The following is an 18,536-nucleotide window of genomic DNA, read 5'->3' on the forward strand; positions in this document are numbered from 1 at the left end:
ATGGAGCCACATCAAGGACAGATTGTCCCACGAAAGCGATTTCCCTGCTCTACTCGCTCAGGTCCAGCAGAGAGGCAGAGCTTGCACCCAGCCGTAATGGGCACCTTGAGGTGGCTCTTCTGGGCTGGACTGGGCTACCTGGGTTGCTGCTGTCTCCCCAGGGTGCAGGCACAGTTCCCCCGTGCCTGCATGACAGTGGATTCTCTTCGCTCAAAGCGCTGCTGCCCAGCCTTGGGGACAGACCCAAGTAACATCTGTGGGTCCCTGCAGGGCCGGGGATGGTGTCAGGGCGTACAGGCAGACACTCGGCCCTGGAGTGGCCCCTATACCCTTCGAAATGTGGATGATCGGGAACGGTGGCCTCTCAAGTTCTTCAACCAGAGCTGTCGGTGCACAGGTGAGAGGGGTGCTGGGGTGAGGGAATGGGGATGGATGGGTCCACTAAAGCTCTACTTTGGAGCTTTGGATGCTTCAAAGGCCAGAAACATCCCTGGTGGTGTAAGGCAACAGGAAGACTTCAAATATTATCTGTTTCCTAAAAATACTGTTGTGTTCATAATACTATCAGCTCTTTTTCAGAGTAATGGAGTCTAAAAAGTGTTTTCTTTCATGCAGACTTTTGGGTTTTCCTCTTTGCCTCTGGAGTTGTCCCTATAGCCATCCATCACCTTTCTCCATAGGGTTTTGGATTTTTCAGTGCTGCCTTCAAACCTCTGTAACTGCTAATCATGGTGTGGTGGATCACTTCTGATCTGATCAGATCTGATCACTGTTGATCAGAGATATATTCCTTTAGCATAGAACTTGGCAGCATGATATATCCCTGTGCACTGAAAATGCATGGATGTCTGGCCATGGTGTTTCTCAGGGTTGTTAACTAAGTCTGCAGCTCACTCGGTTTGTACAATCAGCAAAGAGGCCATCCGTCCTTTTCCTCTCCATCTCCAGCTGCTCCTTCCCACCCATGACTTTACTTGGGCTTCTGTCTTCATATGCTGGGGCTGAAACAACCAGGGATGAGTTCTACTTGAAGACTAACCTGGCCAAAAGGACCAGCTTGTAATAAGACCAGTTCACTAGTACTGGCAGGAGAGGGGGAACAGGAAGGTGACACCAGGGCAGAGTAAGATGACAGCGCCCTTTCTCAGCAGCATCCCTGGTTGAAGAAGGGTTAAAATGAGCAGGAACTGCAGCTTCAGCCCAGACTGCTCTGCCAGGGCTGATAGGAGGTGGTACCAGGAGTCAGGCAAAAGGCACGTCTCAAGCACTGAAGTCACTTGCTAGGCAGATGTCAAATGCAGCTTAGGATTTCTTGTTGGGAACATGAAATTGTACATATTTTCTAACATGGGAAGAATAGCCTGCTTTCCTTTAACCTAATTCTTAGGACTAGCTGAACTGATTTGTCTAAAATATATCTTGGCTTTCCCTGTCAAAAAAGCCCAGACCAATCTGAGAAGAAAGCACTGCAGAAAATTTCAGCCAATGAGGTTAAGTTTTGCAGCACTCTTATCAAGTGAAAGCAGAGAGGTAGGGGCAGATGACTTACATCAACACATGGTGTTACTGAAGCTCTTCAAAATTGTAACTGACTTCAGAGTATAATTGGCTTTTATGTTGTCCTTTGACTAAATTTCAAATGCTTGTGCAGAAGTATTTTTCCAGACAACTTACAAAAATTGGATGTGTTTTTTTTTAATTTTAAAGACTTACATAACTCCAAAACTAAAGACAGGTATTGCATACAGGCATAGACCATGAGTCAGAAGAGCACTGAAACGCATGGGCATACACCAGTCCAAGTGATTAGGGCATCAAAACCTAGGAGTAAGCAGTGTAGACGGACATGGGCTGCATAGGTGGACATTAATTTGCTTGTCCAGGTAAAAGTTAGCACTGGTATTTGATATTTGCGCTGCTGAGTCCCAAGTTATGTGACCAGAATGTATTGTCCTCTCGTTCAGCTTTACTTCTGCTGAGCTGTCTGCTCTTCTTGGCTCTTTAAGTCCAGCTTCCCCCACTGTGGTTTTTTTTCACTTGTATACTTCAGTCCTTATTTATCTAAATATACCAGAGAGAATGTGGACGGCATCCTTAAGGATGATTTGCAGAAAGTTTTCCTGGGCTCTACCCTTCTTGATGCTGCAAGCAAAGGCATTCCTGGGTGAACACTATGAAGTTCACAGCTGCACGGGGTTTGAATTAGATCTGATGCTTTTACAATGGTGTCGATTGTGTGTCTGTGTCTATTAGTATTTTGTTGCACTTTTTTTACTCTGTTTCATACACTGGTTAGCTGCCTGCGCACCAGAGTTTTAAATGGTGTGACATGTGGCCTTTATTAGGCATCTAGGGCTATGATGCCTCTGGTAGGTAACATAACTTAAATATCCACATTCAAAGGGACATGGAACAGTGCACACGTCTACTATTAAGGTATCATACTTTCCAAATGAATGTTATATGCAAACTGCCTATTTGAAATGGTTCCTGGCTTGTGCAAACTCCAACCCATGCCAAGGCTCCTTCTGGCATTTTAACAATATAAACGGTTGTGTTCCAATGCCATCTTGGCACAGTTTAATTTATAGTTTAGACATGGTGTAAACGATAAGCTGTGGGAACTCCAGCTGCCATGTAGCTGATTGTATTTGCTGAGAAACTGCCATTTAAATGTGTCAGCTGATGGTGGTGTGGTAGGAAACCTGGAGGAGTTGTGAGGATCAGGGGCCAGGATTTTCCAAAAGAGGGATTCTGGAGTTCTTGCAATAAACTAATCTGCTGAAAACTTAATAGCTAAGGATAAAAGGAACCCTGAAAATCTGGCTATTTGTTGCTATTCACTGAGGAAGAGTGTCTTAATATCACGTCCATCCAGGTCTGGGTGCTGAATATGTCGGGGGGGGGGGGGGGGGGGGGGGGGGAGAAAAAAAGAAGAATATCCCGAACACAAACAGATATTGATGAGCATTTATTGTGGGATCAGATTAGTTTTATATTTGCTCTCAAATTAATGTAGATTTTCTAAGGAAAATGAAAAACCCACATTTTCATTTCTAGGCTTTAGCAGATAATATGCACTAGTCTTTCTTTAGTTGGGGACAAGCATAAGACTGGTACAACAGAAAGATTCAGCTTTAATTCCCACTTTTTGTACAAAGCTGTTATCAAAAAGATAATTGTAAGTCTGTTGTCAGGGTGCTGCTTGTTGAACGTTTCATTCTGTGTTGGTGGCAGCAAAAATAAAATCTCTAGAAAAAAGGATGTGGTTATGGCATGAATGCAGCCAGGAGATAGAAAAGAGGTTTTAGTTCCTAATTTCAATTCTGAATCCATTGTATGTGTTCTACAATTGATTTGGGTGTACACAGTATTAATTCAATTTATATAAATTCTTAAAGTGCAATGACCTGATGACAGTTCCTGATGGTGTGCAGTACTGTGTGAAGGGTAATTTGTTTTTCAATAAGGTGTGTTGAAATGTTGGATGCACTGGTCTAATCCTGAACATTGACACTTATAGGTAGTTACACAACAAAGCAGTATTTTGGTGGGATAGTTAAACTCAGTTTAGAAGAATACTGTTTTAGAAGATTTAGGAACTAAGTGCTATTTTGAGTTCTAAAGGAAAAAATTGTACTAATGGGACACAGATCTGCCATAGCATTTTAAAAACTCGGTACAGAAAGTTATTGTGAAAAAGTCACTGCAGTCAGTCATGTGGTTGCTAGTACAGATTGTGACAGTAATTAACAATGATGTAGTTTGAATTCACTGCGGAGTTAAACATAATTCATTTTTTTTCCAGCCACTATTTAAGGCTAACGTGTGGACATGTGCTGAACATGACTCTAATTTTTTTTTTTTATAGAAGTTTTTTGATTAAAAAGGGTTTAAATCTTTTCACATTTCTGTGCAATTCAGAATCAAGCTGGGGACAGAAAGTTTAAATTCTAACGTTTAGCTGTAAGCAAATTGCCAGGTAAGCCATGTGGCTGATATGATGGCTCTCCCATTAGGTAAAATGAGTTTTCAGAGTAGTTACAAAATACACTTCGTTTACTTATTGTAGGGCGATGTGGCTGCAGGATAATAGTAAATTATAACCATACCTTGATGACCCTGCTAGGTACAGATCTTCCACACTCTATAGCCTAACAGTATGTCCAGATGAAGAGCTAGAAGAGCTATTTGTCTTGCATGGTAGCAATCTTGATTCTATGTTTGGGATACTGCAGTATGCTGGTCTTTCGAATCTAGTGTAACTCCTGTTCTAATGGAATTGCTAAAGTCTGAACATGGTCCTTTCTCCCCATCTGATAAATGATGTGTATTAAGCTGGTCTTTGTGAACTGAAGAGGCATGGCAGCTGTTCCAATTTCATCTTGGTACAAAAAAACCAAGGCAGAAGATGATGAGTGTTGGATGGGTTCCTTTTTACTGAAGAAAAGACACCAAATTGATGGAGTTACTTATTTGTGTTATGCTAAGTGTCTGAAGGCCAACCACATGCTGTGACTGCTCAGAGGTAGACAAATCCCTGTGAGGTCAGACAATCATTGGGATGGAGGAGCAGCTACAGTGATAGCTGGTGTTAGCGTACACCAGTGATACATATAACACATGCCAAGTGTTGTGTCATAAGAAGTGTCTTTTTCTCAATGTCATGCCCATGGACTGACCCACTAGGGGAAGCTGCGTGGCCGTAGTGCCTACAGAAACAGCCAGATTCACCCAACTTGACTGGGAAAGAGCACTATTAATAATGATGAGATTAGACACAGAAGAAAGTTCTCAAGGCATGTGATCCCATCTCCAGATAAAAGGGTTAGTGGGGAAGACACCCCAGATGACTTTTATTACCCAGGGGCAGCACAATGGTAATTCCTGAAAGCAGTGGCAGAAGCAGGGAGCATCTGGATCCCCTCTGTGACATGGTTTCCTGTCTGTGTGCCAGAATGACCTCTCACACCATATTCTCTAGAAATCACCAGAGGTGAGAATTATCTCTGCTGTTCCTGGCATAGCCCCAGAGAAGGTAGTACATTGAGTTGCCTCTTGTTAGTCAGTGAAGGAAAAAAAGTGCTAAGTCATGAATCCTTGCATGTTCCTAAGGTCCCTGTATTGAAAAAAAAAGATCTTGAGAGGGTCTCACTGTCTTCCTGAAAATGTCTACTGTGTGTTATATCCTGATAACATGAGATTGCTTTTCCTGCTTTCCTAGAGCTGTACAGTTGGAGTCCACCATCACCAGTGTAGCAGAAATTGAAGTTAAGTTGTAAGAGACTGGGACATAACAATTCACAGTGCTATCATCTGGGAAGTCCACAAGGCAGTAAATGGACTTTCTGAAAGCAGCAATGCATCATTTCCAGACCAGTGGCCTAGTAGAATGCTTGAGAAACAAATGCTGAAAAAGTGGTTTGGGTGAGACATAAAACACCTGGGTCTGGGTACTGCAGTCATTCCTGTTTGCAGTGTGGGAAATCCCAGACCTCCATCAGCTCCTCACCATTTCATAATGACAGTCCTGTGATGCATGGAGTCTGCTGAAAGAAAATGACAAAAAGCAACTTTCTATTTCATGAAGTGTTGCTGTTGTGTGCATTTCTGACTAGAGAACTTTGCCAAATAGATCTGAGGATGACACAAAAATGTTCCACACAATCAGCAGAACTTCGCCTGGAAATTGTCTCCTCCTGTTTGCCAGTGTCTTCTTCACTGCAGTCCTCCTTCTTACTCAGGAAAAGCTGATCTCCCATTGAAAAGTGTCAGTGGGAGAACTGGGTGAAGGAATGGACCCCTTGGCTTACTTCATAGATTAGGTGGTTAAGCTGGTTAATTCTGCACAGCATCAGTCGGATTTAATTAACACCTGCCCAAGGGAAACAGGTGAGGACTCATTGGTCCACCTGGCTCCAGATCCCATACAAGTGGAGAAAAGCTTTTTACCCATGAAGATAACTCATAACTTCAGGCTTTTGCAAATTCCTATTCATAGCCTCAAGGAGGCGCATAAAATATACCTAAAATATGGGTATTGTCTGATAAAATGAGCATGGGTATTAAAAGCTGGATGGATTCACAGGGCCCTCGTTGAGAAAGGAATAGGCACCATCAGAGCCTCAGCAAGTGAGTGATGGAGTCGTGTCCTGGTACCAAGATCAGGCAGGAGAAACATGGTCCTGCCCTAACTTTGGTTCTGTTAGTGCTGTGTTTCAGTGTGATGCTTATCCAACGCTGTGAGTAGATGGGTCATTTGAATTAACGGAAGTGTGACCACCAGTCTTAAAAAAGGTTGCTGACAGATCTTTTCATGGTTAATTTCTGCTTTGCTCCCCTTCTCTTAAAAAGGATTTAATTGTACCTTCGGTCATGAGGGGAAAACAACTGCTTTCCAGAAGTTCATGGTCCATGTACTGAAACTTGCACAATACACATAGCATAATTGAGGCAGTGTTTCAAGATATTCCTGATATTTGTCATCTGGTCAGTCGAGGCTGGAGTATGTGATGGGCCCTAATGGCTAGGCTAAGCTGTCAAGAGTAAGCAAGTATGCAGATAGTGGAATACACCAAATTCACAACAGCAATTGTGCTCTTCTGTTGCGATTCTCAGGACACCATGATAAAATCAACTTTCCATGTTCCCTATCTTAATCTCTGCCCTCATCATAGTAATGTATGCTATCTTATTTCTTTCGCAAAACTATAAGCCGCTTGTTTTTTCTGGCATGTCTTCATCCCCTTAAACAAATGCAGACCCCTGGCTTTGGGTGCCTTCTGTTCTAACTGAAATGTGGCAGCTAAGCCCAGCTGCTCCTACCCATAACAGGACAAAATATAAGCCACACACCTGGAAGCTGTCCCCATGGAATGTCATTGGGCTATGCACAGTCCAAAACCTAGTTGAAGTCTTCACCTTTGTGATCTCTAACCTTAGCACTGGTCCTAAGCTTCATGATAGCATGTAAACCTATAGTTCTCAGAGCTTCTGAAGTAAGCGTAAGGTCTCCAAACCTACAGTGAAAAGGGTCCATATCCTCTTGGTAGGTCTCACAGGAGTGTGTCACAAATGTTTAGAGCTCAGCAGCCCTTATCATAGAGCTAGCCATAAGCTACACAGCCTTCTTGGTAACAGTCGTTGTAGCCTGGGGGTCTTTGAATCTGGTAATAAGCCTTGTAGTCTATGACAATCTGAAATCTCACTTTAGTGTTAAGTGTTGTTCTGCTCATAGACTCAACCCTACAGCTGAGGGACATCTGCCTATTGAGGAACACTTTGTAGGCCAGTTCCTCATCTCTGTGTTAGCCCAAAGCTTGTCCTGGTCTAGCACTGCCGATATGCATGGGGAGCAGTTAGATTTTGTAGCATTTTGGAAGATGATTGCCATGGTTGTTGTGGAGTGAGTGTGTACGTGGGGTTGGAGGGAGGCTGGGATTAGGGAATCTCAGTGTAGATTTTGGAGAATTGGGTGGAAGTCCCAGAGGACCCTTGGCTGCCCTTGTGCTCCCTCCTTCCTCTGGCAGCAATGCCCACTGTCCTACACCAGTGCTATGCCAGCAGCCTGCCTGTGTGCAGTAGGAGGCAGATGTCTGCTGCAGGAGCAGTTGGTTGGTTGTTCCTCATCTCCCCTGACAGGCAAAAGCAAAGGCAAAGGCAAAGGCAAAAGCAAAGGCAAAAGCAAAGGCAAAGGCAGCAGCAGTGGCAGAAGGGCCTTTCTGCTGCTGCTGACAGTCTGCTGTGATGGGTGGGAGGCCATGCTTGAAGAAAGCTCTGCTTTCCTGAGCTCTTCCAGGATCTGAACTAATAGCCTAGAGCAGACCCAATTACTTGCCTTAGGAATGATGCCAGTGGGGAATGATGGTACTGCAGTGTTTCTCAGACTCTTATTGCAGCACCATTTAACAATGCTTAAAGCATGACCTGCAGCACCCCTGGTGCTCATCCTGGATCGTATCAGGTCTCAGACACACTGTTAACAGACATTAGTTTTCCCAAAGTTTTGTTCTTAAGAGAACTGTTTTGTTTGGGGATTTTTTTTTCTGTGCTAAGGATCCATGTGAGCTGGCCCTATTTTGGCTTTGATCCTGGAAGCCTGGGAGTGCTTCAGAGCTAGTCAAGCAAAGCACTTCACTTAACCTGAAGTGCTCAGCCCTCTGTTTGCTGAGATTCCTCTCATGCCTGAGGGCTTCATGGAACTCTGAACATCTTGGAGCATCAAGCCCATTACTCAGTGCTTCACCTCCCCAACTGGCTGAGTGCGATTCTTGGCCCTGCTGTGGCTCTGGGAAGCAAGCCATCCTTCTGGTTAGGCAACTGGCAAAGCTGCCAGTCTGCTCAGCTGCTGTCCCTTCCAGGAACTGGCATCTCTGACAGAAAAGAGTGCTAATTCATAATTTTTCTGCATTCACTGTTAGTTTTCCCTAATTCACGATATCATGACTTCTCTCTGCCTCCTGATTTAGGAAACTTTGCTGGCTATAACTGTGGTGACTGCAAGTTTGGCTGGACCGGCGCTGAATGCAATGTGGAGAAGCCAGCAGTTGTCAGGAAGGATGTCCACTCCCTGACACCAGAGGAAAGAGACCAGTTCTTCAATGCTCTAGATCGCGCAAAGAGAACCATTCACCCAGACTATGTAATTGCAACTCAGCACTGGACAAGTCTGCTTGGTCCCACTGGAGAGGAACCACAAATTGCCAACTGTAGTATTTATAACTACTTTGTTTGGCTTCATTACTACTCAGTCAGAGACACACTATTAGGTTAGTGCTTTTCTTATCCAATGGGCTCTGCAGGTAAAAGGAAGGGTGAAAAGTATCATTGCTGAACGAAGGTAAGTATGCTTAACACAGCTGTGCTACTTCATTGAGCAGTGAGTCCCAGGAGGGGCACATCTGAGGAGTGAAACAGCTGATGATGAGAAGCTGCTGGTCATCCACAGTTCAAGGAGGTGTGCTTCAGACCTGCTGTGCTCTGGTCTCCCCACTCCATGGTGGCTGGAGCACACCAGTCGCACTCCTGGTGCATCTTCTGTCTGACAGAGAAGTGGTTCACAGGCTCCATTGCTGAGTGAACTGAAGTGTGGTCAGACAGTGACTGAGAAAGGCACTCCTACTCCACAGGACAAGGTAAATGCAGGAGCAGCAGGAAAGGGCTCTGCAGTGAAGGCAGAGAACATGCAGACATGTTTGGGAGCAGAGTACTACTGCTTTCTGTTGCCATCAGCAAGTGTCTAAGGATGGGATTTGCCTGACTAACCATAGCCAGCTTTTAAAACCAAACCAGGTCAGAGGTTTCAGTATCTAACACTATGATTTCTCCCAGATACGAATTCCAGTCCTCATAGCTCTTCTAGACAGAAGTACCTATGCTAAGCCCATTTTGCAAAGACCAGCTCTCACTGGAGACAGCACCAGTATGACTTTTCTACCTGCCAGTCCTATGTGCAAGCTGAGCAGCCCATGTCTACCTCCTTGCTAGAGGGTATCTTCTACTCTGCAGTGGGTTTTCTTCAGTGTGTCCTTCTGACACTGTTCTATTTTGCAGGGCTGAAGGAAGCAGTCTCTAGCCTAGCAAGAGCAAAGGTTCTTCAGGGACAGCACAGAAATGTGGAAAGGGAACTTCTAGTGCTGCTGCAGTGATAAATAAATTCATATGTGGGTTGAAGCTTGCTGCAGTAGTAAATCCATATGTGGTTTGAAGCCTCCAGCCTTTGAGTGTCTTAATTCTCTTGTGTAATAACAAGAGCACAATACAAGAAATAACAAGCACAATTTAAAGTAAATTGGCAAAGAACATTGAATTACTGTTGGCAGGTTATGGAAAATGCTGAGGTTCTCAATTGATATGTTGTGTAGGTCCTGCGGCTGATCAAGAGAATGAGATAATGCAGTACATATTAGCAAGGAGCTAAGATTTCAGACAATAAAAATGTTTCCTAAAAGCAAAGTCCAGTAAAGTGATAAGAAATCTTCATGATGTCCAACTTTAAGGGGAATGTGAAGTTTTGAGAAGCACTGAAGTGAATAGCCACAGAGGAGTTTGTTTCATTTGTCCCATGTAAGTGCTGTAGCTTGTGATGTGCACGCTCTGTCCAAAGATGCAGATCTGCAGGTTTTTGTTTAGCTTCACTCCAGGCAATAGAAGAATGTGCTGTCTTTCTCTCAAGCCTCATTTGGTGCCTAAGTGCTTATTTTATCTTCCCTTTGTAGGACCTGGCCACCCGTTCACAGGTGTCGATTTCTCCCACCAAGGACCTGCCTTTGTTACTTGGCATAGGTACCATTTGCTGTTGCTGGAGAGAGACCTGCAGGTTAGCTGAACAGTCTTCCTGTTCCTCACGCAGATTCTATCTTTTACTGTGTGACTTTGTTGAGCCAGACAAGGGTAACCTATTTCCTAGGATAGCTTCTTACCCAAACTCAGAGTGTTTCCTCACTGATCCTTTTTTATTTAAAGTGAAATTAGTGCTTTCCAGGTACTGATTGGTTTCTCACTGTGAACAATGATGTGAAGGTTATCATGGAGATTTTTATTTCATCTTCACAACAGAGGACAGAAACTGTGAATTAACACTGATTTTCCAACAAAATCAAAGCAACACATACACGTAAACCATGGTAACAGGTATCGTCTGGTGATGCTGAAGATACCATCCCAATGAAACCAACTCTAAATATTATGCAAATCTAAATATTAACCTCTTTAAATGTGCCAATATATGCATTTAATGCACACGTATATTTAGCAATACATCTTTTAAAGAAATATGTGTTAATGTGACCGACAGTCAGCTGCTGAAGCATTGACTCATTCCCATTTGCATTACTTCTACATTGGCAATGTTACTGTATTTCAGCCTTGCAGTTCTCTAATAAAAATTGTTGGTGTCAAAATATCTTCAGGATCTTGCTTATGTGAAATCATAGCTAACAAGCAAGCACAAGCAAATGCACTGTATTCCTCTATTAATATAAGTACAGATTCTTCCCTAGGGCTAGGCTTTCTGGAGCGAAAGCAAACCACATGCACAATTTTACCCATTACCCACTTACATCACTCAGAAAGCCTCTTAGTTGCTTATGGCTCAATTCAGGCTCTTCCTGCTCTACTGCGTGGTCTCTGAGTTGACAAAAGCCTAACATGGCCAAAAGAAGTGCAGTCCAACAGTAGAGAAATTAGTGACAATGTATTTGCTACGACTGACTTAATGCCCCAATCTCTTGAAAGGAGTTGAAGCAACACTGTGAAACGCACATAGCTGAAATGCAGAACAAAACCCAGAATATCCAGTGAAATATGCAATGAATACCCAATAAAAAAATCTTGCAGGAGTCCCTTTCTTCCTCTTTCATTTGAAGGTGATTCTCTCTAATATGTTTCTGTCCATTGCAGCGACTGATAGGCAATGACTCCTTCGCGCTGCCCTACTGGAACTTTGCCACGGGTAGAAACGAGTGTGACATCTGCACAGACCAGCTCTTCGGAGCACAGCGGCCGGATGACCTGGGGCTGATCAGCCTGAACTCCAGGTTCTCCCAGTGGCAGGTAGTTTGTAACAGGTATGAGAATATCCAAGGCAAGCTTGCATACTGACCAGATGTTGCTTTAATACAGTACTGACAGCATGGGCTCTCCTCTCAGTGGGTGAGAGGCAGGAGAAAAGCCAAGTCATCTTTTTTAAAACTGGGAATCGTGGTCAGTGTGTGTGTAGATGGTGCTGTGTAAATTCTCTCCCTGGTATTATGGAAGTATATTTTTTAAAGATGACTCTTTTGATACAGGATTTTGGTTGGTTCAGCCAATTTGAGGATGACAAAAGTCTGCAGACTTTGTACATTGGCAAGTATCTTTTTAAAGAAGAAATGCCTGCATGTTGATTCTCTCTAACCTAACTGATTCTGGCAGCAGAAACAGAAAACTCTTTTGGCATATAGGAAGCTAGAGATAGGCTGAAAAATCTGTTCCATTGTATTGAGTGAGACTTTAACCCTGAAATACTGTGTGGCGTGGGGACTGACTTCAAAGTGCCTGAGACAACCAGGAGCTTGCTGCCAGCTCTCTGTAGGCATACACTGATGTGGATGAGAGTAGGGCTTTGACAGGTTATTCACATGCAGGACTATGGTGCTTATGACATATGATGCTGCCTGTTACAATACCCATATAACATTCTCCTTTCAGCGCAGGGGTAGTGCACAATCAGTCAGATGGAGGTACCAAGAGCTCAGGGCTTTTCAAAAGAGTCTCTTTCTCTGGGTATCTAAAGAGCTGCTTGAAATTCTAGCTTTAGGCACCACTTGGCTTTAAATCTCACCCCTACTTTTTCTCTAAGATAAATAGGGCTTTGTTTTTTCTGAAAACTGAAGCGACCAAACTTTTGCCTTGCCAAGGTCAAACAGAGAAGTGGTTTTGTTTACTTCAGGAGTTTCTGAAAATGCAGTTTCATCTCATACTGAATAGCATAGAATTTTTTCACAAGTGTTACACTGTTTTTCTCCTCCTTCTTTCCTCTTTCGCTCCCTGATATAAAGGACTTGCTCACCATTAGCTACTGGGCAACCCTTGCAAAAGCAGGATGTCCTCCAGACCCTGAAAAAGAGGATGGAAAGCATTGCAGTTGCTTTTCTTATAGAGGAGATGAGGGATGGAAAGTGAAATCCCGTTTTCTGTTATTCCTTGCATTTTCCCAGCTCACACAGTGGGACTTCCCTCTTTTTTTGAGTTAAAAAAACTAGTCTTTACTCGGGACTGAAAGTTTGTCAGTTCAGAATTCAAAAGAATGTTTTATATTGTTGGGCAAAAACTGTTCTTTCAAAGCCCTTGGGGGAGAAGGTGTGAAGGGAGTTGTGCTTGCTTTTCTGAAGCATCCTCTCTCTGTGGACAATGAACCTGGTAACTCTTGTCCAAGTGACTGATGGTCCACAGAGGATGCAGAGCCACAGAAAACTATGGCAGAGTGACAGTTCTGCAATGAATTTATCTCCCAGGACACAGAAGGTAAACTGAGGTGCCCCAGGAGGTGTCAGTCCCTGACCCTTGCTCTCTCACATGTATAGCCAAGGCCTTGTTCATACTAGAGGTCTAAAAGCCAACAAGTCGTCACCTTATTCTGACTTGTGTTTCTGTTTCACACTCAGCTTGGATGACTACAACCGCCTGGTCACACTGTGCAATGGAAGTGATGAAGGGCCGCTGCAGCGGAGGCTGCCTGGGAGCTCCAGCAAGCAGCTACCCACTGCAGAGGATGTCAGGAGGTGCCTTTCTCTGCAGGAGTTTGACAGCCCCCCATTTTTCCGCAATTCCAGTTTCAGTTTCAGGTTTGTTCTTCGGCTTCTCCAGAGCTGGCTGGGTCACAGGTTTTCTTTATGGGAGCATCTCTCAGCAAAATATGGTTACTGGATGCTGCTTTTACCCATCCACAGGAATGCACTAGAGGGCTTTGATAAACCAAGTGGAGCCCTTAACTCGCCAATGCTGAGCCTTCATAATTTGGTTCACTCTTTCCTGAACGGGACCAGTGTTCTCCCTCATGCAGCTGCCAACGATCCCATCTTTGTGGTATGTCTTTTTTCCCCAGTGTGAGTGTCAGTGGCTGTAGCTGAAAGGCACATATCTCACCAGAGATTTGCAGAGCGGAAGTAAAGTGAATTCCCTAAAAATAAGTATTTCAAATAGAAAAGAAAAAATCTTGTATCATTTCTGGAACACTGCTACGCCTGCACAATGGCCAAATAAGGAGGGAAGAAATCTCAGGGTGATTTGCAAAATATAAAACAAGTTTTGAGGGAGAAAAGCTGCTATTCCAAGTCATGTTGCCCTCAATCCTTTCATCAGGTGGTATCTAAATTTAGTGGCTTATACCAGACAATTTTACAGCAACAAGGTAAACTGAAAGTGGGACTAGTTAGTTTAGAGCAGTAGACTGAGCAGTTTGTTCCTTTGTTTCAGATTTCACAGGCTAAAAAGAAGCACATCTGATTTCAGGGGCTCTTGGGAAATAGAAATAATGTGGTTTCACTGGCGCTCTGGTACAGTGCTGCACTGCAATGAACAGCACAAACACCACTGTGTGAATAAAACGCCAACAGTTGACTCTGCTTGCACATCTTTGTCTTCTAATAAATTTATGCCAGTTGATTTTCCTCTTTGTTAAACCAGAGTGATTACATAGATAAATTCTAGTGCAATGAACTTTTTCTTACCTTTATTTTAAGTTTTCAATCTTTTAATGGAAAAATTAGTCCAAATACTTATGTATTGTTCTTCAGCTTATTTCCTTGATAATTCTTGAATTCCTGCATTAATTTCTTTCTTACACAATGAAATCTTCATTTCACAATGCTCTAATGTTATGTGCAAGTTTATTTTCTATAGGATATTTTCTAAGTTTTTTCCAGGGTTGTAATAAAAAAAACATGAGTCCTCATAAATTAATTTGAATTGCCCCAGACATCTGTTACAGTTGCCAGAAACAACTTTCCTGTATTTTAGTGCTTTATAGACTTATAAACTCACTGGAAAGACCTGATCTAATTCACGGGTATCTGAAGCTGTGGAGCTGGTGGCAAGCTTTAAAATGAACACGAAGGAATCAGAATTCATGCAATTTTCCATATCTGCTCAGAGACGAGAGAGATTAGAATATGTTTGAGAGATATATTCACCTGAATGAGGTCAGAGGGCTCTCACCAGAGAGGATGGGCCTGCCTATTCAATAGCCAGCTGATACTAAGCCATCTGGAGGAAGAGCTTATTATGAAAAAGCAGCAGTAAGGATGTATACAGCCAAATGTCCTATGTAGAGCAATTTACTCGATTCTCATGAGGTTTCCTGGTTTCTCGTTCTGTAAAACCCACCTAAATTAGATCGCTGTCTTCTCTTTCTTTCAAAAGCTGCTGCCACGTTAGGTGAGAGTGTTTTAAATGCTGCCAAGTTCTGAAAGAGCTTAATAAATGTGCTTGCCCACGACTGGCTTTGCAGGTTCTTCACTCCTTTACTGATGCCATCTTCGACGAGTGGATGAAACGGTTTAACCCCCCTGGCAACGCCTGGCCTGAGCAGCTGGCCCCCATTGGTCACAACAGACTCTACAACATGGTCCCTTTTTTCCCTCCTGTGACCAACAATGAGCTCTTCCAAACCGCGGAGCAGCTTGGCTACACCTATGCCGTTGACCTGCCAGGTACGTTGCAGAGGTGTGCAGGCTGTGCCAAGCGATGAGACAGCTCATGTTTTCAATGACACAGGCATAAGGAAAATAAGGCACCTTTCACAAAATGCGTGGGTCTGTTCACATGGTTGCTAGCAAGCACACAAAGGTAGTTACAACTCACCATGTAAGCTGTGGAAACTACAAGTCTGCATGTACTTAGTTTACTTTGCTGCAAAATGCATCAGCTTGAACTGCTCCATTCTGGACAATAACGCTTCTTTGGGGCTGAAGGAGCTTTTGATTTTGGCTCCCATTGCCAGCACTGTTTATACCTGTTACAGGGTCCTTAACCTGTCAGAGGTCAGGCACTCTGCCAGGGAGCTTGTCTGGCTAATGCCAGTCATTTTAGAAAATACTTGTTTTGAACAGGGCCCTAAATAATAGTGTGCTGAGAATCTTATTAGAGATGAACTCCCTTAATATTTGGATACCCTGGGGGGATGTACCTGGGTGTTTTATGTTATAAACTCCTAATTTTAAAGCTTTTCCATGTCTGTAAGTATGATGTGCCTTAGGGTTTGTCCGTTCATTGGAAATTACCTTTGACACAAATCAGCTAAATACAAAAAACAAGAAAGCAAGGTATTTATGCACAAAATCCAAATTTTGCAGCACAAGTTACAGGTACTTGTGCATGAAAATCATGCTTCAGCTGCTTTGCCAAAGATTACATCGTAACAGTTACTTTCTTCACCTCTGTATTCCTTTGGGAGGCAGTAGGTGCTTATCTAACCTATGTGGCCAGGAATTTCTTCTAAATGCTTACCATATATCTGTGGTTTTAATCTGTGGAGACTGCTTAAAGGTCTATAGACTGCAAAAGGTTGAAAACCTTGTCCTCAGGCTGCATTCACGCAGGGAGCACTGACTTAGGGAGGTTTGCTAGCTGCTTCTGCAGTGCTTTTCTCAGGGGTGTCCCCAGAAATTTCACTGAAAATTTAAACTTTCCCTTTTATGAAATTTAAGTTTTCTTCCCTTTGGAATACTGTCCCCCCTCCTGCTTTGGAAATGCTACTGCCCCTTGGGCATGAGGTATGCAGAGGGGAACAAAGACATCTTGTGATTCTGCTGCGTTTCTACTCCCACCTAAACAAATAGTTAGCTCTCTGTGAAGCTGCGTATCTATCCCTGTCTGCAAGGTCTGTGTTCAGGCAAAGTTTTCACATCCAAGCCTTTCCCTTTCATCTAGATATATGGGTTGCTAATTCTACTTCATGTAACCACATTAGAAATCAATATGCACTGCTGGCTTTTACTTGAAAGATGGTAAAGTGTTAAACAATTGATTTTGGGACCTTATTGAATTTGGGCATGATTGCCTTGACTTTTGTTGACAGAGACTGCAGATTGGGGCACACAACTTTTAGCTTTTACAAATCAGTGTGACATCTCCCTGAGCCATGTCTCCTTAAACCTGCATGTCTTGTTAACTTCTGAATACCTCAAGTCCTTTTGGGAGTTTTTTTGTGACTATTTAGGCAAATGTAATTATTGCCATCTCAGGATACGTATCATTTTTCAGAACAGGAGAGCAGGCAATTTTTGCTTCTGAAAGCATAAAAGAAAACTCAAAAGTCAGCCAAGTGGAGCAGTGTTATTTTAAGCATGAACAATATTATCTTAGAAGACAGTGGTTCCTCAGAAGTGGTTCAAATCAGACGATAAAATCTGGAGTTGGTCTGCAGAATGTCGCTAAGTAGTGCTTTCAGTTAAAAGTTTGACAATAGGCTGCTTTGTGGTCTTAGGAAAATTTGAGGGTTTTCTGTTGACTCAAATAGCTTGGAAAAAGCTATGCTGAAATGTCATTATAGAAAAAATTGCTTAAATCTTTCATAACTTTGGACAAATTAGAGAAGAGAATGGTTTTTTGGTCTTGTCACTGTTAATCTTTCCCGTTCTCAAGACTTTAATTTGTATGAGAGGTTGAAATTTAAATTCAGCTGTAGACTTCTCTGGCAGGAAACATCTCTGGCTCTGTTATGTGTGTCGGTTACATGGTGCATTACCAGCTTCCTCTGTGGTCAGTGGGTCACTAAGCCACACAAGCAATCATAATTACCAGGCTGTGGGACATGGTTTTAATTCCATGTGATTTGAAACATGAAATTATGGGCTGTCCTCACTTCAGATTTTCATGTTTCCAGGTTCCCTTGAAGAAACTCAAGTGTGGGCTGTCATGGTTGGATCCACAATTGGAGGAGCACTTATAGCTCTGGCCATGCTTGTTCTGTTGCTTGTACTTTTCCAGCACCGAAGGCAGAGAAGAGGTTTTGAACCACTGATGAATGTGAGCTTCAGCCCCAAAAAGTACATGGAAGAGGCCTAGAGCCCTTGCTTGGTTTCTCTGCTTATTCTTGTAGAAACTGACCTTGATTCCCTCATTAAGAGTTTATCACACACTCCTTTGGCAGCTGACTGCATTGTTCTCATTCAGGTTTTCCTGTTATCTTGTGAACTGTAATACATGAAGTCTCTGGGTGCAAGGCCCAAGACAGGACGGACTTTTCTCATTACCATATGTTATCTGGAGTGTGTGACACTTGTAAGTCATCCTCTATAGATGTAGATCAAGACAGGTAAGAATACAAATAGAAGAAAACCAACTTGAATAACCAAGATAATTTTTCACCTCAATGTGTTTTTGATTTCAATTAGCAGCTCTAAGATGTGCTTAAAATTATTAATTCTACATATATATTTGAATAACATATTATTTTACAGTTATCAATAAATATGCTGAATGACATAATCTTTTTTTAAGGTTCAGAATGTTTCATGCTGTTTGACAAAATACAATAGGAACCCCCTGGTCACAGTTTATTTCAGAACCATGATCAATTCTGTGTGTTATTGCCAGTCAGGATGATGTTAGATGTAGACAAACCTCAAATATTCCTAAAATTTTAGAGCAGAAGTTCTCTATCAGCTAGGTATACACTTGTTCTGGACCTCTGATAGAGTTGAAAATGTTGCTCATCCTTCTCTATTGTGTCTCTGCTGCACTGTTCATTAATCTAGACTTAAATTTCCCAAGTCTGGAACCCAGGGTTCAAGGTAACAAGACTAAGATAGCTCACATTACCCAGTCTGCAGGTGGGGAATCAGGTTTGAATGTGGCACTCCCTACACCCCATCATAAACATTCTTTTATGTATTTGCTGTATATTCCTTTATTTAGCCATAGATTTGGACCATATTTGGGTAGCTTTCTTATGTTATCTTGAGACAGGGCTTTTACAAAGCCAATGAAGTCCTGAAGAGATTGTGTCAACTTTGGTGCTTAATATGTTACATTATAGGAGTCCCAGATTTTGC

The 18,536-nt window shown here is 42.8% G+C and overlaps 1 protein-coding gene across 1 annotated transcript; it reads left to right on the forward strand.

The window, feature by feature from the left end:
* On the forward strand, positions 1 to 17,547 carry DCT (dopachrome tautomerase; the record flags this gene model as incomplete). The annotated part of the gene is made up of 8 exons (XM_080612764.1): positions 1 to 397; positions 8,469 to 8,768; positions 10,218 to 10,318; positions 11,401 to 11,567; positions 13,146 to 13,325; positions 13,431 to 13,566; positions 14,990 to 15,191; positions 17,366 to 17,547. 8 exons carry the CDS (start codon positions 1 to 3, stop codon positions 17,545 to 17,547), a joined length of 1,665 nt encoding a protein of 554 aa, XP_080468890.1.
* Positions 17,548 to 18,536: the final 989 nt, after the last annotated feature.

Source organism: Psittacula echo (assembly GCF_963264785.1).
Source record: "Psittacula echo genome assembly, chromosome: 3".
In the NCBI taxonomy this organism is placed as follows: Eukaryota; Metazoa; Chordata; class Aves; order Psittaciformes; family Psittacidae; genus Psittacula; species Psittacula echo.